At 41.2% G+C, this 25,523-nt stretch overlaps 1 protein-coding gene across 1 annotated transcript; it reads right to left on the reverse strand.

The window, feature by feature from the left end:
• Nucleotides 1–20,407: 20,407 nt before the first annotated feature.
• LOC118362574 (homeobox protein six1b) lies at nt 20,408–24,627 on the reverse strand. The gene is made up of 2 exons (XM_035743007.1): nt 23,643–24,627; nt 20,408–22,723 (listed from the first exon to the last, which is right to left on the reverse strand). The coding sequence occupies exons 1-2, from the start codon at nt 24,200–24,202 to the stop codon at nt 22,429–22,431; spliced, it is 855 nt and encodes a 284-aa protein (XP_035598900.1). The 5' UTR covers nt 24,203–24,627; the 3' UTR covers nt 20,408–22,428.
• Between the last annotated feature and the right edge of the window lie 896 nt (nt 24,628–25,523).

The raw sequence follows: 25,523 nt of genomic DNA on the forward strand, positions 1-25,523 counted from the left end.
AGTTTAGCCAAGGTGTTTGAATGTAACAATTTAATGTTGGCTTCTTCACCATCTTGTTTTATTTGTACGTTTTTTTTTATTGTTGGCTATATCCCAACCAGGGCCACATTCGTTTTTTGTTCGTTCACTCAGCAAGAACAGCGCATTCACTGGAGACAGTCAGATATCCATACAAATTACCCAGCCCTATTTTGTATTATTAATAGGAATCCTCAACGTCTTTTATACTCCAGAAAATTGCTTATTTGTAAGTAGGTTACATTCGTGTTTGTGTCGCATGTGTTTCTTTGAAGTCAGATACTTTCTTCACTGGACCATTTTCTCTTTCATAATTTAAGTTCGCAGAATGATGCTAGTGTATTTATCCCGTATTCAAGTTTATTAATATTTAACATCTAAAAATGTCATGAAGGCAGGCGTTTCATAATATTCTCACTGAGAATGCTACGGACGCCCCCTGGTGGTAATATTGGGTAGTACTGACCTGCTTATCAGACACCGCTGTCATGCTAACCTACACTCCTACTATCATAACGAATTATAGGCTATATATGATATTTAAAGTTGAAATGTTTCCATTGTGTTAGAATTGGTTTCCAGAAATATTGTTATTTTCTTGGTATGCATCCAACAGGCTGCAATAAACCCACATTGCTTAATATCCTTCATAACCTGTTGTTCTATGTCTAACACAACACAAAAACTGTCCTGAATTGAGAGTGAGACTAGAGACTGGGATACGTTCTGCACGAATGCGCCGTTTCTTTGTTTACACGTTTACACAAGGGGCAACAATCAACCAAATTAAATTAAGCAAAATGTTAACTTAGTTGTTCATGGAGGAGTGTGAAATAGTCTGTAATCCTATAGCTTTTTGTCTGATCCTGTTGCACCGCACCCTTTTAGCAAGTGGCAGTCAACGGCGATCATGATGACACGTAATAGAATACCAGAGGCGAGTTTCAGCACCTTGGACAGGGCACAACCATTCACCGTACTGAAATGCCGCCTGCATGTTTGCTCCTGGGTCAGGCTGTTAGCATATCAGCTCTTTGTCACCCAGGCCTTACAAAACATCGTCCATTTCGATTGAAAAAATCTATAATGAAATGATAATTTAACTATGAACTTGAATATGTTTTCCAGATACTTTAATTGATGCTGTAAATGAGAGTGAGGTCAAGCATTAAGGTGCTAAGCAACTGACTGTTGAGTCATGTGTTAATATTGTCATTGGATGTTAAAATAAAGATAGCCTACTGTGCACAAAATATTATGTCGTAAAAAAATGTAGGCCCAATGTTATTTCGAACATAACACTTGTTGATACATAGACCACACAAGTGGTCTATGTATCAGGCATGACGCCTCTGGTTTCGTAGGTCTTCCTATAGCTTCTGCAGAATGCCATCCCTTACCGGCTGTATAGGCGAGCCTACTCAAAATGTATAGGCTATTACTAGCCTATGCTATAGCCTTATATTTAAGCAAATAAGGCACGAGGAGGTGTGGTATATTGCCAATATACCACGGATAAGTGCTGTTCTTAAGTGCCTGCATACAGCCCTTAGCCGTGGTATATTGGCCATATACCACAAACCCTGAGGTGCCTTATTGCTATTATAAACTAGATACCATTACAATTAGTAGAGTAAAAATAAATGTGTATTTGGTAACTAGTTTATAACAGCAATAAGGCACCTCGGGGGTTTGTGGTATATGGCCAATATACCACTGCTAAGGACTGTAGGTAGGCACTCCGCATTGTGTCGTACATACAAAATAACAGGCTTAGCTGTGGTATATTGGCCATATACCCCCCCCGGGCCTTATTGCTTAAATAAATACCTTACAGCCAAACAGACAGTGTTTCTCTCACCTATTAACACATATAATATAAGCCATTGAGCAGATGCTTTTATCCAAAGTGACTTACAGTCATGTATGCATACATTGTATGTATATGTGGCCCTGGGAATCGAACCCACAATCCTGGCAGTGCAAGCGCCATGCGCTACCAACTGAACCATGAAGGACCACATACACTGAGTATACAAAACATTAAGAACACTTGCTCTTTCCATGACATAGACGGACCAGGTGAATCTAGGCAAAAGGGGGAGGGCAACTCAATATTAAGGTGTTCCTGATGTTTGGTACACTCAGTGTATATTATGTCTCAGTTTGATTCACTATGGAGGGATACCATTCATACTTATTCTTCATAATTCATTATTTTTTTGTTACAGCCTATCCAGAGGCTTAGTAATATGAATACAAGGTTAAAGGATTTGGTTATTAATAGCAATGCTTGCATGCCATTGAAGCGGTCAAGTAGCCTACATCTATGTTTTGACGAACTCCTTCTGAGTGAATTCTACAAAACATTGACTCCAGTGTCTCAAGTGTTCTAGAACTTTGTCTTAAATAACTCACATTAACTAGTCCTTGTTGTTAATCACCCTGTCAGAAATGCTGTAGGTTCTGCTTTTTACATTGCTCCAGACAGATCAATAGCCTGTGTCTGCCTGGGCCCGCCTGCCTCACACACAATTTCTCATTTGTTGCAAGATACAATGCAGATAATATGGAGCTATATCTGACTGGTACCTATGTAGTAAAGTCAATCAATGTGCATAGCATCAAGATTGTCTGTTCACACAAAGGGCCTAATGTGAACTTGGATCTTCTGTCATTTTCCCTGACTCAAATAATGACTAGCAATAAGTGGATATTGTATTGCCAGGCGCTGGTGAGAGTTCTGTGAAATTATGCGGAGATAAATCTGTGAAAGGGAAATAGTGATAAGAACAGACGGAGGTCAGAAAACTAGGCATTTTACCAATGAAAGTGGTGTATTGTGGGGGCTCTATTGACAGGGTATACACATAGCACGCTGGGGGATTGAGGTCCGTTTGTATCCAGCAAAGTCTACTCTGCAGTTGCTGTTGAAATCTTTAGGTGGTTATGTATGACTGTTCATTACAAACTAAGTATGATACAATTTTGGAGCAATGCACATCATTTTAATAGATGAAGAACACTCTGTGTATTTCTTGTTTTAAGCAAAGAATATGTATTAAAGTGGACACTTACATATAACAGACATGACGTCTTCCATAACCTAAGGCTGGTCTGACGTCCAATCATGTTATTCTCCTGCAACAATTACGTTATTTGGATCAAACATACATATAATATTCTTATTACATCCGCTTAGGTTCAAAGGTTATGATCAGGGGTCTCCCTGATTACACTAAATGTGACAATAAACTGTTGTTTAAAGTATATATATGCAGGGCTCCAATGTCTGCTTTTCCTCTCTTCCTCTCCACACCAACAAAGAATACTACCACACACAAGGCATGAATCATTGTGATGATATAACTTAAATATGTGACATCAAAGTCATAATTAAGGGCATATATAAACTGCAAAATGCCATCTTAGATTCCTTGATTCGTAGAAGAATACATTAATTTATCCTTTGGAAGAGAGCAGAACAACACAAAGGCTGGTGAGAAATATAATCGGCCACTAGATGGAGGCAGTGACCATAGAAATGCATCCTTGAGAACATGCTTTGTTCTAATATATGCTTTGTTCTAATATATAACCGTGATGTCACTGGTGTGCGATGCCTATTGACTGTCTATTTTATAAAGGATAACCTTTATAACCGTTTTTTTTCAGTTTAGTAGGTGCAATTAACAAATCTCCGATATTCTCTGTATTACTTGTTATGTATTGTGTCTTTAAGCGCAATTTGTCTGTCAGTAAAGTATTTGAATAGTCCCTCCTATGACCCTCCCTGGATACAATGAAGACATGGTTTTAAGAAAAAACAAACATGAATGTCAGCATGATTGTGGATATCACAAAAAAAAATGTGTATCACTGAACTCACACCTGCACACATCTTGATGAGCTCACAACTCCACATATATTGGATTAAACAATATGTAGATGAAGTATGGGACAGGCAACATGAGCCCCCCAGTACAGTACATATCTCACGTTGTACAGTAAAAACATGCAGTAAATCAACATTGCCACACGGTGGCGAAAAAGACCCAGTGTTATGTATTTGTAATACTATGTAAATCAGGGATGGGCAACTCCAGTCTCGCTTGAAGGCTACACTGTCTGATGGTTCTCTCTCCTCCCTTGCACTTTATTGATCCATTCATGTTTTGTTCAGAAAGTGCACACAGATGGTTTGCCAGGTCTAAGTCATTCACTGATTTGAAGGAAGGGACCAAAACCAGCAGACTCTGTGGCCCTCAAGAATTAGAGTTCCCCCACATCACACAGTCTGAAACAATCTGAACTCTATTAAACATTAAACACCAATCTCTTAGGTCACTTTCACTGCCATACAAATAATTATATTTTTGTCATGTAACTATTAGTGACAAGCACTCAACATGGGTAAATCACAGATTTCGGTCGGGCAAGTTCCATAAAGGCTACAGAGCTTTTGGACGGTGAAGTAAAATGTTTTGGGGGGATCTGTATTCCTGGGCCTGTATTCACAAAGCGTCTCCGAGTAGGAGTGCTGATCTAGGATCAGTTCCCCTCTATCCATGTAAAATGATGAATGTACTAAGAGATCAGCACTCTTACTCTGAGACTCTTCGTGAGTACGGGCCGTGTAATTCAATTTGAAAATCAAGCAATGAATATGAGGCAAAAGTACATCATGTCACTTTTTAGCTGGAGTTATTTTTACGCATGTTTTCTTTTTCGCAGTTTAGATAGACCCCATATTTGGACAAATCAGTTAAAAATAAATTACTGTAAAGGCTAGTATTTGGTTTGAGATCCCTTGCCAAAATAACTACACCAAGCCTGGCTGCAACCCATTTACTTCACTGAGAGCATGGGACACATATGATCATCGTGTCATGATATTAGATCTTGTAATAACACCTAGCATCACAAATCCTGATGCTGAACGATAGAACTGTTTCAAGACTATCAGACTGCCCAGAGAAGTACATTCTCTGAAGGAGTAGGATGCGACCTCATCTGGGTGTCTTTTTCTTTTGTGTGTAGTACTGTGTGGTTTACTTTCTGCTTGTCTGCGTAGGGTAAAGCATGTGTGTTTGTTTGCATATGCCATTGTGCAGATGCATGGAGTCATTCATCCCTGCCTGAGAGTACTCTTTATGTTGATTAATATGGTGGTGTACTATCGAGCAGCACACTATTCTATGCAGTGGATTCAGAGTGGATTTTGGAGTGTTATTATCTGGCTGTGTAGCCTATATCACTGTGGACTGTTAACATGCTAGTGGGTGTGAATATCTATGTGTAAGAAAGTGTGTTGAGCACTGCAAGTGATCCAGTTGGGGTTCTATATTTAAACTCCTTGGTCTCTAGTTTCTGCAGCTGTCACCAAGTTTAAGTTCAGCACCTTGAGCTTTTCTCCAACTGCTCTTGGGTCAGAGTTATAAACCTGCCAAACCTTTAAAAGAGAGTGACAGTGAGGGACTCTCTCTTACCCTTGAGGTGGTAGCGGTGCCCCCTGAGTGCAGCAGAATGTGCTTACTGGTTCATCAGCAGATCATCCCTGTTGAACATATCACCCTTGTGCACAAGTGACTCCCATCACACAAAGCTGCTACTGCAAACCAACAGTTCTGTCAGCTAGTTGCAACCAGCTTTGGGTCAATGCATAAAGTTGCATTAATACCACTTAGTTACTTGCTGTGTGATCAACTCAAAAATGTATTTGTCCGCAGAACATGTATGTAGGCCTACTCCATTTTTGACTCTAAACTACATACTGAAACTGCTTATTGTAAGTGAGTAAATCATTTGATCAGGGACAATAGCTAGACATTCTAGTAAGAGCAGTGTTTAACACATACAGAAGACAACTCTCTCTTAACTGATTAGGCCTGACTAGGTCAATGATATTTGACATTATGTTAGGCTAGTCTGGGTCATGATGACAGCAGCACATCCTTTCTGCTGTTCTCCACTGTGCCAAAGCCTGCTCACAGATATGCTACAGTGCACACCCAAAGGACTGACATTGGCTTCCTTTGGGCCTTTGACCACATAATATCTGCATCTAACGGTAGACCTATAAACCAATGCTCTGTAAGGGTGGTCTTCAGTCCCTCTAGCTGCTGTAGGTGGTGTGGAGGCCAGAGGAGTGGCCTGTCTGTCCAGTGGCAGTGCTGTCCCTAATAACAGAGCTTAGCTGGCATTCCACACGCTGTGGCACTAAGGGGGGAAGTAACCCAGGGAGAGCCTGGTAATTACCCAGGGCCACTGTCACCACGCAACGAATGCACAGCTCCGCAGAGACATGACAACCAGGACACTTTTAACCCCTTCTCATTCCTCTGCCTTTAGGTGTGTATCAAGGAGGCTGGACTATTGCTAACATTGGTGGTGTATCATGCTGCTGACCGTATAACTAGCCATGCATGGTCATATATACGCTGAGTATACAGAACAGGACATAGACTGACCAGGTGAATCCAGGTGAAAGCTGTGATCCCTTATTGATGTCACTGGTTAAATCCACTTCAATCAGTGTAGATGAAGGGGAGGAGACATTTAAAGAAGGATTTTTAAGCCTTGAGACAATTGAGACATGGATTGTGTATGTGTGCCATTCAGAGGGTGAATGTGCATGACAAAAACGGTAGTGCCTTCGAACGGAGTTCGATCGTATTTGAAATGTGTTTTTTTTTTTTAACTAGGCATGTCAGTTAAGAACAAATTCTTATTTACAATGATGGCCTACCCCAGAAAACACTGGGCAAATTGTGCACCACCCTATGTGACTACCAATCACAGCCAGATGTGATGCAGCTTGGATTTGAACCAGGGACTGCAGTGAGGTCTCCTGCACTGAGAAGCAGTGCCTTGGACCGCTGTGCCACTCGGGAGGCAGTGCCAAGTGTACCGGTTTGTGTCAAGAACGGCAATGCTGCTGATTTTTTTCACGCTCAACAGTTTCCTGTGTGTATCAAAAATGGTCCACCACCCAAAGGACATCCAGATAACTTCACACAACTGTGGGAAGCATTGGAGTCAACATGGGACAGCATCCCTGTGGAACGCTTTCGACACCTTGTAGAGTCCATGCCCTGATGAAGTGAGGCTGTTCTGAGGGCAAAAGGGGGTGTAGCTCAATATTAGGAAGGTGTGGCTAATGTTTGTTATAATGTATGTATCTCTCTAACTGAGGTGCAGTCAATAGCAATCGAGCAATATTGTCTGACTTTAAAGATGCTCAGAAGGATGTCATGTTCTGATACAGTTTGAGAGTTCCGTGTTCTGTCTCTGAGGGAAGAAAGGGCTGGAGAGGAGATCGCTATGGATTGAAGAAGAGTAGAAGGACAGATGAGGTGGCAGTGGTGAGAGGTAAGAAGGGAATGGACATACTTATCTCTGGAGACGAGAGATCTCTCTCGCACGCGCAAGCAAGCAGGCACGCACATACAGAGTAGGTTACCATGTATTTTCTCTCTCTTCTGGACTCACTTACAGTTTTTTCAATCGCTTTGGTGCTATTTTCACGAGTATGTGGAGAATTTTCCAAACTCTTAGTACAAAACTCCAAACTGGTAACACTGGTAGTGTAGCAAGTTTTATATTCAAAACTGTTTGGAGACATCTTTCACCACACAACCATTGATCCTTGGCACGCGAATGGGGATGGCAATCACACACATTCCTCCTGTATTGTAATCATGTATTGCATTTTACAGTAATGTATTGTAAATACTGTATCTATTGTAGTGGTCCTGTGTGGCTCAGTTAGTAAGAGCATGGCACAAAAGTTGTGGGTTCGATGCCCACTGGAGTCACATATGAAAATGTATGGACTCACTGGATAAAAGTGTCTGCCTCGTAAATGGCAGGTATTACAGTACTGTATTGGCCGTTGTAATTTTAGTAAAGCCGTTTGAAACCCCCCCATCAAAATAGCCCAGCAACTTCATTTTGGATACACGTTTAATGGGGATGCATTTGTTACAATTAGCCTAGTGGTTAGAGCGTTGGACTAGTAACCGGAAGGTTGCAAATTCAAATCCCCGAGCTGACAAGGTACAAATCTGTCGTTCTGTCCCTGAACAGGCAGTTAACCCACTGTTCCTAGGCCGTCATTGAAAATAAGAATTTGTTCTTACTTGCCTAGTTAAATAAAGGTTAAATTAAACATGGAGTACTTCTCTGCTCTTGTCAATATCAGACTTTTTGTGAAGTAAAATCGTAAAAGTCAACATCATAATAGTACATCACAGTATACAGTGCATTCAGAGACCCCTTGACTTTTCCCACATTTTGTTGTGTTACAGCCTGAATTTGAAATGGATTACATTGAGAATTGTTGTCTCACTGGCCTCCACCCAATAACCCATAATGTCAACCTGGAATTATGTTTGTTTTTTTACAAATTAATTTAAAACTTGAAAAGCTGAAATGTCTTGAGTCAATAAGAATTCAACCCTTTTGTTATGGCAAGCCAAAATAAGTTCAGCAGTAAAAATATGTTTAAAATGATTTTTGAATGACCACCTGATCTCTGTACCCTACACATACAGTTGAAGTCGGAAGTTTACATACACTTAGGTTGGAGTCATTAAAACTCATTTTTCAACCACTCCACAATTTTCTTGTTAACAAACTAGAGTTCTGGCAAGTCGGTTAGGACATCTACTTTGTGCACGACACAAGTTATTTTTCCAACAATTGTTTACAGACAGAATATTTCACGTATAATTAACTTTATCACAATTCCAGTGGGTCAGAAGTTTACATACACTAAGTTGACTGTGCCTTTAAACAGCTTGGAAAATTCCAGAAAATGATGTCATGGCTTTAGAAGCTTCTTATAGGCTAATTGACATCATTTGAGTCAATTGGAGGTGTACCTGTGGATGTATTTCAAGGCCCACCTTTAAACTCAGTGCCTCTTTGCTTGACATCATGGGAAAATCAAAGGAAATCAGCCAAGACCTGACAAGTCTGGTTCATCCTTAGGAACAATTTCCAAACACCTGAAGGTACGTCCACGTTCATCTACACAAACAATAGTATGCAAGTATAAACCCCATGGGACCACGCAGCCATCATACTGCTCAGGAAGGAGGCTCGTTCTGTCTCCTAGTGATGAACGTACTTTGGTGTGAATAGTGCAAATCAATCCCAGAACAACAGCAAAGGATATTGTGAAGATGCTGGAGGAAACGGGTACAAAAGTATCTATATCCACAGTTAAACGAGTCCACTGCTCAAAAACTGCTATTAAAAAGCCAGACTACGGTTTGCAACTGCTCATGGGGACAAAGATTGTACTTTTTGGAGAAATGTCCTCTGGACTGATGAAACAAAAATAGAAATGTTTGGCCATAATGACCATCGTTATGTTTGGAGGAAAAGGGGGGAAGCTTGCAAGCCGAAGAGCACCATCCCAACTGTGAGCCCCCAGGGTGGCAGCATCATGTTGTGGGGGTGCTTTGCTGCAGGAGGGACTGGTACACTTCTCAAAATAGATGGCATCGTGAGGAAGGGATATTATGTGAATATATTGAAGCAACATCTCAAGACATCAGTCAAGAAGTTAAAGCTTGGTCGTAAATAGGTCTTCCAAATGGACATTGACCCCAAGCATACTCCAAAGTTGTGGCAAAATGGCTTAAGGACATAAAAGTCAAGGTATTGGAGTGGCCATCACAAAGCCCTGACCTGAATCCCGTGGAACATTTGTGGGCAGAACTGAAAAAAGTGTGTGCGAGCAAGGAGGCCTACAAACCTGACTCAGTTACACCAGCTTTGTCAGGAGGAATGGGCCAAAATACACCCAACTTATTGTGGGAAGCTTGTGGAAGGCTACCCGAAACGTTTGACCCAAGTTAAAAAATGTAAAGGCAATGCTACCAAATACTAATTGAGTGTATGTAAACTTCTGACCCACCGGTAATGTGATGAAAGAAATAAAAGCTGAAATAAATCATTCTCTACTATTATTCTGACATCTCACTGTCTTAAAATAAAGTGGTGATCCTAACTGACCAAAGACGGGGAATTTTTACTCGGATTAAATGTCAGGAATTGTGAAAATCTGAGTTTAAATGTATTTGGCTAAGGTGTATGTAAACTTCCGACTTCAACTGTACAATTATGTGTGAGGTCCCTCAGTCGAGCAGTGAATTTCAAACACAGATTCAACCACAAAGACCAGGGAGGTTTGCAAAGGGCACCTATTGGTATATGGGTAAAAATAAAATAGCAGACTTTGAATATCCCTTTGAGCATGGTGAAATGATTAATTACACTTTGGATGGTGTAGCAATACACCCAGTCACTACAAAGGTACAGGCGTCCTACCTAACTCAGTCGCCGGAGAGGAAGGAAATCGCTCATGGATTTCACCATGAGGATACTGGTGACTTTAAAAGAGTTACAAAGTTTACTGGTTGTGATAGGAGAAAACTGAGGATGGGTCAACAACATTGGAGTTACTCCACATTATTAACCTAATTGACAGTGAAAAGAAGGAAGCCTGTGCAGAATACAAATATTCCAAAACATGCATCCTGTTTACAACAAGGCACATAAGTATGCTAAACAAAAATATAAACACAACATGCAACAATTTAAAAGATTTTACTGAGTTACAGTTCAAATAAGGAAATCAGTCAATTGAAATTAATTCATTAGTCTCGAATCTATAGATTTCAAGTGACTGAGAATACAGATATCCATCTGTTGGTCACAGATACAGTACCTTAATATATGTTAGGGGCGTGGATCAGTAAACCAGTCTGTATCTGGTGTGACCACCATTTGCCTCAAGCAGCACAACACATCTCCTTTGCATAGAGTTGATCAGGTTGTTGATTGTGGCCTGTGGAATTTTGTCCCTCACCTCTTCAATGGCTGTGCGAAGTTGCTGGATATTGGCGGGAACTGGAATACCCTGCCGTTCACATTTGATATAGAGCATCCTAAACATGCTCAATGGTTGACATGTCTGGTGAGTATGCAGACCATGGAAGAACTGGGTTGGTGTTTTTTGTAATGATGTAAGTGACCATTGTGCTGTTGTTGCTGTTAGAAATACTAAGGTTCCTAAGACAAACCCACGTTTTAAGAGAAATTGTAAGAGAAATTTGAAGTGTTTTAATGAGCAGGCTTTCCTTTGTGATTTGTTTTATTTTGACTGGAGCAAGATTGAGCTTATTCCTGATGTGGAAACTGCCTGGAAATTCTTTCATGATGGTTTTTCCAAAATAGTTAACAAACATGCCCCATTCCACAGGTTCAGGGTTAAAGGGTGGGATAATCCATGGTTCTTCTGAGCTGTCTTGTATTATTCACGACCGCAATCTAGCCTGGGCTAAAGCGAGGAAATCATGTTCTGATGCTGATTGGCTTATTTTTAGGCAGTTACGAAACAAGTGTTCTTTTTTCCTCAGGAAGGCCAAGTCTGAATATTTTATGTCTGTTACCACTGATAACCTGAATGTGTCACGGACGTCGTCGTGGAAATGATCAAACCAAGGTGCAGCGTGGTGAGCGTACATTTTCCTTTATTTATGTAAATGTCGCCAAAAAACAAGAAACAAAGAAACGACCGTGACGCTTACTAGGGCTATAGTGCCCCTAACAAAGATAACTACCCACAAAATACAAAGGAAAAAGGCTGCCTTAGTATGACTCCCAATCAGAGACAACGATAGACAGCTGTCCTTGATTGAGAACCACACTCGGCCAAATAGAAATAGAAAACATAGAAATAAAGAAACTAGAATGCCCACCCTAGTCACACCCTGGCCTACCCAAAATAGAGAATAAAAGCCTCTCTATGGCCAGGGCGTGACAGTACCCCCCCCCCAGGTGCAGAATTCGGCTGCAAAACCTGACTTTAACATTTACATTACATTTAAGTCATTTAGCAGGCGCTCTTATCCAGAGCGACTAACAAATTGGTGCATTCACCTTATGACATCCAGTGGAACAGCCACTTTACAATAGTGCATCTAAATCTTTTAAGGGGGGGGGGTGGGTGAGAAGGATTACTTTATCCTATCCTAGGTATTCCTTAAAGAGGTGGGGTTTCAGGTGTCTCCGGAAGGTGGTGATTGACTCCGCTGTCCTGGCGTCGTGAGGGAGTTTGTTCCACCATTGGGGGGCCAGAGCAGCGAACAGTTTTGACTGGGCTGAGCGGGAACTGTACTTCCTCAGTGGTAGGGAGGCGAGCAGGCCAGAGGTGGATGAACGCAGTGCCCTTGTTTGGGTGTAGGGCCTGATCAGAGCCTGGAGGTACTGAGGTGCCGTTCCCCTCACAGCTCCGTAGGCAAGCACCATGGTCTTGTAACGGATGCAAGCTTCAACTGGAAGCCAGTGGAGAGAGCGGAGGAGCGGGGTGACGTGAGAGAACTTGGGAAGGTTTAAAGGGGAGGGTCCGGGTGGGCATCCCTTACGGCGGCGGCTCTGGTGCGGGACGTAGACCCTCCTCCGCCTCTGGCTCCCTCTACTTTGGTGGCGCCTCTGGTGCGGGGACCCTCGTTGCGGGCCCCGGACTGGGGACCCTCGCTGCCGGCCACGGACTGGGGACCCTCGCTGCCAACCTCGGACTGGCCCGTGGAGCAGGCACAGGACTCACCAGGCTGGGGAGACCTACTGGAGGCCTGGTCCTTGGAGAAGGCACAGGCTGGGGAGACCTACTGGAGGCGTGACAGAATGACCCTAGAACGTTTTGGAAGGCTATTAAGTCTATGTCTGGTAACCGTAATGTTAATGAATTACTGTCCTGTATATTGAAGGACTTTTTTGCTGTATATGACAAAACTGAAATGCTGAATTGTTTCAATAAGCACTTTGTATCATCTGGTAGGCTGTTTGATTCAGTGTCCTCTGTCTCTGTACAACCCTGTGTGGATGAACCAGTGAGAGCTGGTCAAACATTTAGCTTTTTGCCATTCTCAGTGCAGGTGGTACATAAAGCCCTGAAATCCTTAGATCAGAGAAAGCCTGCAGGTCCTGATCTTTTGGATCCCTGCTTTTTAAATCTGGCAGCTGATTTCATAGCTGAACCACCTACATATTTGTTCAATCTAACCCTGGAATGTAATGAAATTCCAAGATCTGGAAATCAGCATTTGTCCTACCACTTTTAAAAGGGGGAGATCCAACTCCTTTAAGTAATTATAGGCCAATCTCAAAGCTGTCACCCCTGGTGAAAATACTTGAAACTCTTGTGAGTGAACAGCTAAAAGAGTTTTTATTTACTAACTCTATTTTATCAATGTACCACTCGGGCTTCAGGAAGAAGCATAACACAGTTACAGCAGCCATGAAGGTTTTAAATAATATCACTGAAGCCCTTGACAAAAAACAGCACTGTGTCTCACTTTTTATTGATCTCTCTAAGTCTTTTGATACATTTGATCATGCTATACTAAGGCAGAGATTGTCGAGTGTAGGTCTTTCGGAGCATGCAGTTGCATGGTTTGCTAACTATCTGTCTGATAGAACTCAGTGCACTCAATTTGATGTCTGTTAAATTGTCTGTCTGTAATGGTGTGCCCCAAGGCTCTGTACTTGGTCCTCTCTTATTCACTATTTATATAAATAATTTAGACAAAAAAGTCCAAAATGCGCAACTTCATTTTTATGCTGATGATACTGTTATTTACTGTATTGCCTCGTCTCTTACAAAAGTTTTCCAGAACTTGCAAAATGCTTTTTATAGTGTTCAACATACCTTGTGTCAATTGAAGTTAATCCTCAATACTGATAACTAAACCAATGGTGTTTTCTAAAGCAAGAAATAGACCTCTGAACTTTTCACCTGTCAGGGCAATGAGATTGAGAGTGTAACCTCATATAAATATCTTGGAATTTTAATTGATGACGGCCTCTCTTTTAAATTGCATATTCAACAATTTACAAAAATATTTAAACTGAAATTGGGATTTTATTTTAGGAATAAGGCCTGTTTTTCTTTTGAAGCCAGAAGGAGGCTAGTATAATCTACATTTATGCCTTTACTAGACTATGGAGATATTTTATATGTGAATGCTTCCGCTCAGTGTTTGAGATTAATAAACACCCTTTATCATGGCACTTTGAGATTTATTTTAAACTGCAAAACCCTTACGCACCACTGCACTTTGTATACCAGGGTTGGCTGGCCTTCTCTAGTCACTCGTAGGCTCAGTCACTGGTATACTTTTATTTACAAAGGCATTTTGGGTTTACTACCTTTTTATTTGGACATTTTTATTGTTCAGAAATGTGGTGGGTACTCTCTTCATTCGCTGGACTTTATCCTGCTAACTGTTCCTAATGTCCGAACTGAATTTGGTAAAAGGGCGTTTATGTACTCTGCGCCATCATCTTGGAACGCCTTACATAATACTTTAAAACTGGAAGAACTTGTCCCGATTGGTATTTTAAATGATCTTGAGACTGATTCCCTGACCTGTCAATGTTTTTAATTAGCTGTTTTTGATTTAGTTATACTCTTGTGAATTCTATGGTTTTTACTAGATTACTTGTAGTTTTTCATGTTGTTTGTCTGTCATTTTTGTAATGACTTGGTGCTGCCTATCTTAGCCAGTACGCTCTTGAAAAGGAGATTTTAAATCTCAATGAGCCCTTCCTGGTTAAATAAAAAAAACTGGGACAATTTCAGCTTCCAGGAATTGTGTACATGCGCTTGCGACATGGGGCCGTGCATTATCATGCTGAAACATGACACGTGACACGACAATGGGCCTCAGGATCTCGTCACAGTATCTCTGTGCATTCACATTACCATCAATAAAATGCAATTGTGTTAGTTGTCCGTAGCTCATGCTAACGTCACCATGGGGCGCAGTGATCACAATGTTGACATCAGCAAACTGCTCGCACACACGACACCATACACGTGTTTTGTGGTTGTGAGGCCGGTTCTCTAAAACAACATGGTAGAGAAATTAACATGAACTTCTCTGGCAGCAGCTCTGGTAGACATTCCTGCAGTTACTATGCCAATTGCACACTCCCTCAAAACTTGAGACATCTGTGGCACTGTGTTGTGTGACAAAACTGCCCATTTTACAATGGCTTTTTATTGTCCCCAGCACAAGGTGCACCTGTGTAATCACCATGCCTTTTAATCAGCTTCTTGATGTGCCAAACCTGTCAGTTGGATGAATTATCTTGGCAAAGGATAAATGCTCACTAACAGGGATGTAAACAAATTTGTGCACAAAATGTCTAATAAATAAGCTTTTTGTGCTTATGGAACATCTCTGGGATCTTTTATTTCAGCTAATGAAACATGGGACCAACACTTAACATGTTGCATTTATATTTTTTTTCAGTGTAATACTGCTAACAATATGGTAAAGCAATTTACTTTTTGTCCTCAATACAAAGTATTATGTTTGCGGCAAATCCAATACAACACATTACTGAGTACCACTCTCCATATTTTCAAGTATAGTGGTGGTGGCTGCATCAGTTTATGGGTATGCTTGTAATTGTTAATGAATGGGGACTTTTTCAGGATAGAATATAAATGGAATGGAGCTAAACACAGGCAAAATCCCAGAGGAAAGCCTAGTTCAGTCTGCTTGCCACCACACACTGGGGGATGAATTCAGCAGGACAATAACCTAAAACACAAGGCCAAATCTACACTGGAGTTGCTTACCAAGAAGACAGTGAATGTTCCTGAGTGGCCAAGTTACAGTTATGACTTAAATCTACTTGGAAATCTATGGCAAGACATGAAAATTGTTGTCTAGCAATGATCTACAACCAATTTGACAAAGCTTGAAGAATTTTGAAATAAATAAATGGGCAAATGTTGCACAAGCCAGGTGTGGAAAGCGCTTAGAAACTTACCCAGAAACATTCAGAGCTGTAATCACTGTCAAAGGTGCTTCCACAAAGTATGGACTCGGGGGGTGTTTAATTTACGTAATTTTGATATTTCTGTGATTAATTTTGAATAAATTTGCAAACGTTTCTAAAAACATGTTTTCACCTTGTCATTATGGGGTATTGTATGTATATGGGTGACACACATATTGAATACATTTTGAATTCAGACTGTAACACAATGTTTTTAAATAAGTCAACGGTTATGAATACTGTCTGGAAGCACTAGTATTTTATTAGTATTTATTTGTAGTTTTTTTCCCCAATGTTAGAATTTTTCTTCCACTTTGACATTACAGAGTATTTTGTGTAGATCATTGACAATTAAATACATTTTAAATCCACTTTGTATCACAACAAAATGTGGAAAAAGTAAAGGGGGTGAATACCTTCGGAAGGCACTGTACATCACACTTTAGATGTTTATACTTTACAAACATACATTTTCATTATGTAGTTCTCAAAATCTGCAGTAGATGAACCAATTTAAAATATATAGGTTTGCCAAACTGTTAAGTTATTATCAATTAAGAGCAGTCTGATTAAGTAATAGTCAAATGTATTTTAACAAATGAGAAGACCATCATATCAAAAGTAATGTGAGCATTTCATTGTAAAACGCCATCACTTTATATGACCATGTATTGCATTATAAAACATGCATTTCTAGATGAAACATTGACTAAGTTTGAGGAAAAAGAGTCTTTGTGATTGTGTGTTGTGCTTACAGTAGACAATTGAAAATGTGCTTAGGGTTTTGAAACAACTGCCTTTTTGATGATTTGGTTTGAGTTTTGTACCAAGCATTGTGAAAATGTACTACATACTTGTGCCACAGCGATTGAAAAAGACTGTAACTAGAGCATAACCAGTGAACCTCTTCTGAATGACGAGCCTCAGAGGCATTCCCACAAGAGAGGCTTGCTCGAAATATAGGACAGGGCAGAAATGGGATGTTTATTTTCCTTTGTGCACGTGTATCTGTGGCATAGGGGTCCTGTGTCCAAAGTGCTGTTAGTTTTGTTTCAGCAAAGAGTTCATAGCAATTCCCATCCCCCTCCTTATCCTTTTCCTTCCCTCTCCCTTTTGATATTATTTTCTTTCCTGTCTCTCTTTTTTGCTACTTTCTCTGAATCTTTCTCTCTCTTGCACTTCCTCTCACTCTTCACCTTTTCCTCTGTTTTTGCGCTCTGTTTCTGTCCCTCATTCTCTCTCTCGCCGTCATTCTCCCTCTCTCTCCTTGTCTCTCTCTCCCTCCTTGTCTCTCTCTCTCCCTCCTTCTCTCTCTCTCCCTCCTTCTCTCTCTATCCCTCCTGCTCTCTCTCTCCCTCTATCATCTGTAGGCTAAAATAGCCTAAACAGATTTCTCTGTGCCTTTTGTCCCTGCTCAGGGAGACGTTTGGCACACAGAGGATCGTGTTACAACTTTCATTTCCTGAAATATTTTTGGGGAGAACCAAACAAGGGTATTTTATCCTGTACTGGAGTATGGGGATGAGAGGTGAGGGGAGCGGGGAGCGGGATGGAAGCTCAATTTCTGGGACCTGTCATTCTCATGTCACCAAACAAACACAAACTACATTCAGCCCCAGGATCTGGAGGGAGGAAGCAGTGTGGTTTGTGGCTCGGGGGGGATGCACTTGAGCTGTTTATGAACCACTGGGGTAGGTGAGGTGATGGCCCATGGGACAGTGGGGTATATTTAATTATCCCATAACCCATACCACTTCCTCCTGTTGTGTCTGCCTGTGCCCCAACGCCCCTGGGACCACTGCATATAGCCAGGTAACATTAGGTCAATCAGCCCTCTCTATAGTGGGTTCACAATGGATAATATTGGTAGTATTTTCTATTATGGAATAATATTATTGCTTTTTAGTTGAATGGTTTTCTTTTAGTTTAGTTTTGAATAATGTGTGGTGTTTGTATGTGTATGTGTATGCGTGTACCTGCTCTAAGGCATATCACAGTAGTGTGCTCAGACTATAATTGGCAAAGGATAACAAGAGCTGACAATCTGGGGAAATATTCAGTTCCAACATCCCTGACTGAAGTCACCTGTATTCAAAATTCTATATTACAAAATAAATCTATGCCTCCCGAGTGGCGCAGCATTCTAAGGCACTGCATTGCAGTACTTGAAGCATCACTACAGACCCGGGTTCGGTCCCAGGCTGTGTAAACAGCTGGCTGGTTTGGCTGGCCTGTATTTCCTTGTCCCATCACGCTCTAGCGACTCCTTGTGGCGGGCCGGTTGCCTGCAAGCTGACGTCGGGTTCCTGTAAGCTGACTTCGGGTTCCTGCAAGCTGACTTCGGGTTCCTGCAAGCTGACTTCGGGTTCCTGCAAGCTGACGTCGGGTTCCTGCAAGCTGACTTTGGGTTCCTGCAAGCTGACTCTGGTTGCCAGCTGGACAGTGTTTCCTCTGACACGTTGGTGCGGTTGGCTTCTGGGTTAAGCGAGCAGTGTCAAGAAGCAGTGCGGCTTGGCAGGGTCATGTTTCGGAGAACGCATGGCTCTTGACTTCGCCTCTCCTGAGTCCGTAGGGGAGTGGCAGCGATGGGACAAGACTGTAACTACCAGTTGGGGACAAAAAGGGGTAAAAGTACAACAAAAAATATCTAGATATCGCTTTTCCTACTAAGCTCTTAAAATACCGATATCTGATTTTCTGAAACCAGGACAAGCTTTGTCTTTGTAAGGGCCGGTGACATGAGCCCGGGCCTTCCAGGCATATTTCTCTTTACAAGACTCTTTCAAATGCATCAGAATCGAGTTGCATCTTGTCCATCACCTTATATATTGGAAAATATATACAAATTCCCATTCATTGTCTCCTCTACATGACGCCCTTCATTTGACACACATGTTATCTTACACCCTAATAGCTTGGGAGCATCAGGAGTCTGTGCTCCTCCTTGTCTTTGAACTCTGGGTCATGCATCACTCAGCATAGTGGGAGATAGAGATAAATATTTATTTCGCCAACGCTACTTGGAGCTTCCTGTTGTACCAGAGGCTTCCTGCTTGACCACTTGTCTGAGAGGAGACTTTCTATGGAGCGCGCTGTTTATAACGAACAACACACTCCCAAAATGTACAAAGACACACTACAGAGAACAGCTGTTCAAAGGTGTATAGCACTGCATTATAGCACACGCTCTCTCTCTTGCACACACACAGTCTGCCTCTTGGGCCAGCCAGGCTGGAGCGTTGTCAGATCCATGCATCATTGGTAAGGAAATCTCCCCACAACCCCGCCACCCCGCCACCCTGCCCCCGTTCCCGTCCCCGTCCCTGCGGCAGACCTGAAAAGATCCTTTTGTCCATCATCACCCCTCTTCTACCTCCACCTCCCCATGCCCACACCCCTCATACAGCCCGTGGTTATGGATACCTGGGATTGTCTCACACAATGCTCCCATGTAGGGGTAAGGCTACCTGTAGTCACTAGACCTGAGAATGCCAGCCCAAGAACAAGTTCCTTACCTTTTGCTTTGTCCTCATTGTAGATGGATCATTTTACTCACTCTAAGTGCTTACCAAAATCGACATACCAGAACCCTCTCCCACGCTTTAGAACAGACTGCGGCCTTTAATTTACTCTCTATATGTTTATTTACACCCGACAAGGACTTTCCTGCCATTGATTTAATGCCACTGCAAGTCATATCCATGAAAAACAAAATGCTCTTCTGACGACTCTGTTGTCCATTAGCAGCTGCTCTTATTGGCTCTAGTCAGCTCACAGTGAACCTGATGGCACATCACATTCAGCTCTAATGAAGGAGCCCAGTGCCTGAGGCTTAGGTCTATTTCTCCTACACATGCTGCACTGCTGCACCATGACTCCACGTGTAGAACTGAAAGGAGGAATGCTCTGTGTGCCAGATACAGTAGACTCTGATACACATGTGTGTATCCATGTTAACTGTCCAGTGTGAACGCACCGTGTTCGGTTGGGATCCGAAGTGCGGAATTCAGGCGTGATTAAAAGCCTTGTTGGAGTTTCCGCAAGAGATTGAATTCATATTCTATTTCCACCCCTGTAGAGGTGACATTGATGGCTTAATTCCTGTATGGCACATAGTAATCTCTCGTGTGTCCATCCTTTACCAGACATATTGTCCCTAGATTTACTGGCACATTCACTTTGGTGCCTTTGTTATTGGCTGTTAGCCAATCAGGCTATATTTTTTTCTCTGCCTGCAGTCACATGGGAGATTTCGTGCAAATTTGGTCTAAAGAGTCTATTTTGTCAATCAAAGGTGTTCTGCACATTATTTGTGAGTGGGAGGCAGAGTGCAGAAAATTCCTAACCTACATTTGAGTCCCTGACACTTTTTTGAGACGGACTTGTTTATGTGTCTCCTGTAAGTCAAATACAGTGGGGTTGATAAAATAACAGGTTCCTGCTTTATTTAGAGTTCAAATGAGGTCCAAATGTTCCTGCATATTAGATTCAAAGGATATATTTATATACAGGGAATCCCAAGGCATAACTAGTTTCAAGTTTATTTTAGTAGTATGGTAGCTGTAGGGGTAGTATAACATATTATTAGAAAACGATTCAAAATGTAACAACCGCATCACTTAAAAATATAACCTGCATGGCTGTAAATGGTAAATATTCACTCCACTGTATTTGGTAGACATGGTAGGTTGGTGGTCATGATAGGTTAAGAAACAGTCCCAAATGACAACCGCCTCTGGGATGCAGACTGCCCCAGGCCAGGATTCCTCGTGCTATAGCCGGGCATAGCCCTGCAATCTTGGCAATCAGGATCTAATGCTAGCAGCAACTGGTTCAGATTAGGCCCAGGAAATCCTCCGTGCTCTCTGTTCAAAACAATTTACCCTGACATGAGCCGAAGGGGTAGGGGGGCAGAGGAGTTGTCCTCTGTTACCAGAAACTTTTGGAGTGCAAGTGAGACATTTTTCAAAATATGATGCAGATATTTGGCCCATAAAGTACGATATAAATGTTGTTGTCCTTTGAGGATTGCTTTACAGCCTAACGCGGCTGTAGACCCTATTCAAATCAGTCTTAAATTTGCCTATTCGATATATTCGAATGACAATGATTGCAACAGCAATTATTCATATTATTACAGTAGTGTTATTATTTGTATATTGTTTGTATTATTATAAGACAATTTTAGTAATATGCTAATAACTAAAATAAGAAGCAGATTAGGCTACTGTTGTTATTATTGTTGTTGGTGATGGTGGTTTTATCATTGAGCTTTCAAATCCCATCATTATTATAGGATAGTTAGCGTATAACATGAGTGATAACAGGGTTCAATACTAATTGTATTGTAATTCTAAAAGTTGTGCATGATGTTGAACAAGGATGAAGGAGGGAGTATTTAAAAAACATAAATCAATTTCTAGGTTTATTTGTTCTTCGTAGTAGGCTACAGATTAATGTAAAATCACGCCTTCCGCAGATGGTGTTGCTTTTCCGTGGCCCAGAACCGACAGAACAAACACTTGGAGAGAGCAAAGTAAACACCGCAACACAGACGTAATGATCCGCAGCGCTCATGGAGCACGGGCGAGAACCAGGCTTCTTCGCCTTGGGCAAAACATGGCTTTAAATATCATCGACAATACTACTCTGTTGTGCATACCTCGTGGTCCTTTTTTTTAAACGAATTATAACATTTTGGGCCCCACATTTTACAGTACCCAATCCGGATGTTTTGTTGTTATTCTGAATCGATCATGTTTTGAGTTTTAACTCCATTAACACATCTGAAATTTCACGTTGGGTGAAAAAGCAACAATTTCAAGGAAAGATTAAATATGTCCATTTTGTCTGGAGAGTTAAACAGAGAACTTTGACCGTGGTTTCTATCCATCCAAATTGTGACATAGAGGCCTAAGAAACTAAATGTGCTTTTCGAATACACCCTGCCCAAAAGTTGAACAGATATTTTGTATTGTTTGCTATCATGGACGTGCGTAAAATGTAGATGGCTCAATACTATACCAAGGAAGAAAACGTGACCAAAATGTTTTGGTTTATTATAGCCCATATTTGTTCTCCATGCTCTACATATCTTTGAGGGATGAATATAGGCTATGATATAATGCTATTTATTTTATTGACTGGACATACAAATAATACACATTAAACAAATTGACGTCTCTTTTTGTTTTATTGGAAACTAATAGGATTTTAATGAAAACGTCGCTTCTTAGTTTCCATAGCAGGAGGTTGCTATAAATTTTATCTGAACAAAAAATATCATAAATTAAGCAAAAGGGCAGTCCAGTTTAAGTGTCTCGTTGACTTAAGAGTTCGTAAAAGGGGGTTTGATTGTATTTTCACGGGAAGGAGGGTACCTCCTAAGTCAGGATAAGCGCATAAAATAATTGCGTTATAGTTCTAACCAAATTTAACGACAGACAGAGGTCAGTCTAGTTATAAGGTACCATAGTGTAATTTCATATATGTACTCAAGCTGGTAGAGTTATCAGTCTTTTAAAAGATAGTATCAGTTTGCCTTTAGGAGCCTAGATCCACAAGGCTCGATGTTAGAGGTCCCAGCAACGAGTCTTGGAGTTGGTGCGGGTGTCCGTGCATTCCATGCACCGGCTGTGCGCCACCGAGACCCGTCATAGGGTAAGAGGAGACGCCGGGGTGACTCATATTTCCCTGGAGCAAAAGCACAGAGTTCTGATCAGGGCTTTGTGGTGGAGAGAACTCATCTTCCGAGCTGGACATGAGCGACTTGCCGCCATCGAGGGGAGACAGCTGGTTCTGTTTGTTGTTACCGGAGTTGTTGTTTTCGCTGTTTTCTCTGAGAAGGGAAGATATGTAAAGACGTTAGAAATATAAATGTTTATAGCATACTATCATACCACTTTTAGGACTATAAAGATTGTAACACAAAAAGACACAAGCCAGCATATAGCCCAACCAATTCCTAACACTCGTTTTGTCGTGTAACTATTTTAACTATGCAAAAGTTGAGTACAGTCATCATTTGTTTGTTGCATGATTTCGTGGTGGTGATTTACGGTTGTGAATAAACAATCTTGGACCCAGGTTTACAGAATCGATAGGCCAAATACAAGTTAGACATTTAAATTATAAGCCAAGAACAAGCCAATCCAAACTTGGTTTAAACTTTAGGATAATGCAATTAAAAATATATTCAATCCATTTTTTTTATTTTGACATTTCAATTGCAAAAGGGAAACTTTTGATCACACGCAATACTTTTAATTATTGCATGAGAATAATGTCTTCTATCATAATGATTCCATATCTTGACCACTGAAACCGTGACCTGTAGCTCCAAATATACATCTATCACTTTCTAAATAGCTATAACTTATTCTGATGCCAGAAATATTTAGAACACTATCGAAATTATAAGAATACAGTCAATAGTTTGTCATTGGTTCCATTTCAAACGTATGTTAGCCATAGGTTTTTGTTTTGGGGTATCACACTAAATGTTTGAAATGTAATTTACAGTGGATAAATTGTAATTTAAAATGGTTAAAACCCTTTGGTATAAATATATTGTAATATTAGTTGGGCCTTCTAAAAATCAGCATAAGGGCATGTCACTTTAAATAAATTAGTTGGGAATTTATTCAACAAAATTCCAACTCTGGTAAATTACGCATGTGATTATGTTTAGTTTATTCTTTCCTAGTATTAATCCTACTATGGCAACATTTGATTGTACTTTTTTGGTCAAAACATACCTTTCTTTAGCTTCTGCGGCTCTGTCTCTCTGGCGTCTGTTTTTGAACCAGTTGCTGACCTGCGTAGTGGTCAGTCCCGTGGCCTCGGCCAGCTCCCTTTTCTCTCGCGGGGAGGGATAGGGGTTATGCGTGTACCACTCTCTAAGAACACCCCTGGACTTCTCCTTAAAGCAATAGCTGGTCTCCTCGCCGTCCCAGATTGTGCGGGGCAAAGGGAATTTCCTTCTTACCCTATACTTCCCCACAGCTCCAAGCGGTCGGCCGCGCAATTTCTCCGCCTCCACGTAGTGCGCTTTCAGCCACAGCTGCTGCAGCTTGGGATGGTTGTGCGGGGAAAACTGGTGGCTCTCCAGGATCTTATATAGCTCTCTGAAGTTCCCTCGGTGGAAGGCGACCACCGCCTTTGCTTTCAGTACACTTTCATTCTTGTGGAGGTGGTCACAAGCTGGGAGAGACCAGAGAAAACGACCGAGCCTCTCCAGGTTACCTCCTTGTTGCAGGACCTCGCAGACGCAGGCGACTTGCTCCTGGGTAAACCCAAACGAAGGTAGTATTGACATGATGTCGGGTCTCAATCCCCAGCCCAACGCCGATATCCAGAGGGATGCTGTTTTTATGTCTATATATTCTTCACTGGTTTGTTATTGTGTTCCAGAACCCAGTGCAATCCGGCGTCCGGACAATATCCACTCCACCCCTGATGCGCACGGGAGATTCGGATGTTGATTGTTGGGACAATTTGTTCCTGTTGGAGATATGTCAGGCTTAAAGAGAGCGCTGCGCGATTCGTTGATTGGCTCTCCCACTGCCCTATACCCTGGCAGCCGAGCAGAACTGGGTTTGCAGCTCCGTTTCCTCCCTGGAGGGAGTACGTCAGGGGCTGAAATTGGAGCCCCCCCATCCCATACTCCTCTCCAGCTTTAGCTGAGGGAGCAAAGGTACCTAAATGCTAATCAATTATTACAGATTCTTAAAGAGCATTTTTATCATTCCCTTCATGCAGGACCTCCCATGTTTTTGTAAAGTTCCAGACAAGGCTTGAAGTGAAGTACAAGAGATCGATGAATATAGCTGAAGTAATTTATTGCATCACCATGCATTATTAATTATTGTCACTGTTAACCGCCCTCATCTTGCCACCGAGTTAATGGCACGAAGAATGTGTATTTCTCTCCTATTTTTCATAGTCTATTAATTATCAAGTAGTGTATTTTATGAGGTGATATAATTTAATAACTTCCTATGATAGTTATACGTGCCATTACGTACGAGTGCCTGCCAAAAAGGTTGGGGCTTTTAGACAGGAAAGAAACGTTAGGAAACGTACAGGTATTTATAATGTGAATAAACATCTTATTCCAAAAATAACTTAGGATAGTTCTTTGTAAGGCTTCTATGTCAATATTGCAAGATTGTCTATTGATGAAAGATATAGTCGCCTAACACGTGTAGGATATTTTACTGAGCTTTCAACTGAGATTTGCAAAAGGCATCGTGTGGTATAGAACCTGGAATCTGATTTAAATATATTTCCTATAACGTTGTCCAAATAATAACCCCAATGAACCAACCGTTATAATATTCAGTTTGTGCATCAGTAATGACGTGTATGCCTTATATTTTATTGGTGTGACTCCTCTTTACGCATGTGCACCATAGGCCTACCCTATGTGTTAACACATCGATGGACATTTCCATCGATATTATTGTTATTATGTATTTATTTTTTTAAATTTTATTTTTTTGCAGCTTGTTTAATTGTTTCAATTTCCAAAATCCTTGCCTAAACCACGAGTCATACATTGAATCATTTTGATGTTCAGTTATATCTGCTTTCAGATTTTTTTTTTCGTTTCAATTTGCATCAGTACATTTTAGGCT

The sequence above is a fragment of the Oncorhynchus keta genome, chromosome 29 (assembly GCF_023373465.1).
Source record: "Oncorhynchus keta strain PuntledgeMale-10-30-2019 chromosome 29, Oket_V2, whole genome shotgun sequence".
Lineage (NCBI taxonomy): Eukaryota > Metazoa > Chordata > Actinopteri > Salmoniformes > Salmonidae > Oncorhynchus > Oncorhynchus keta.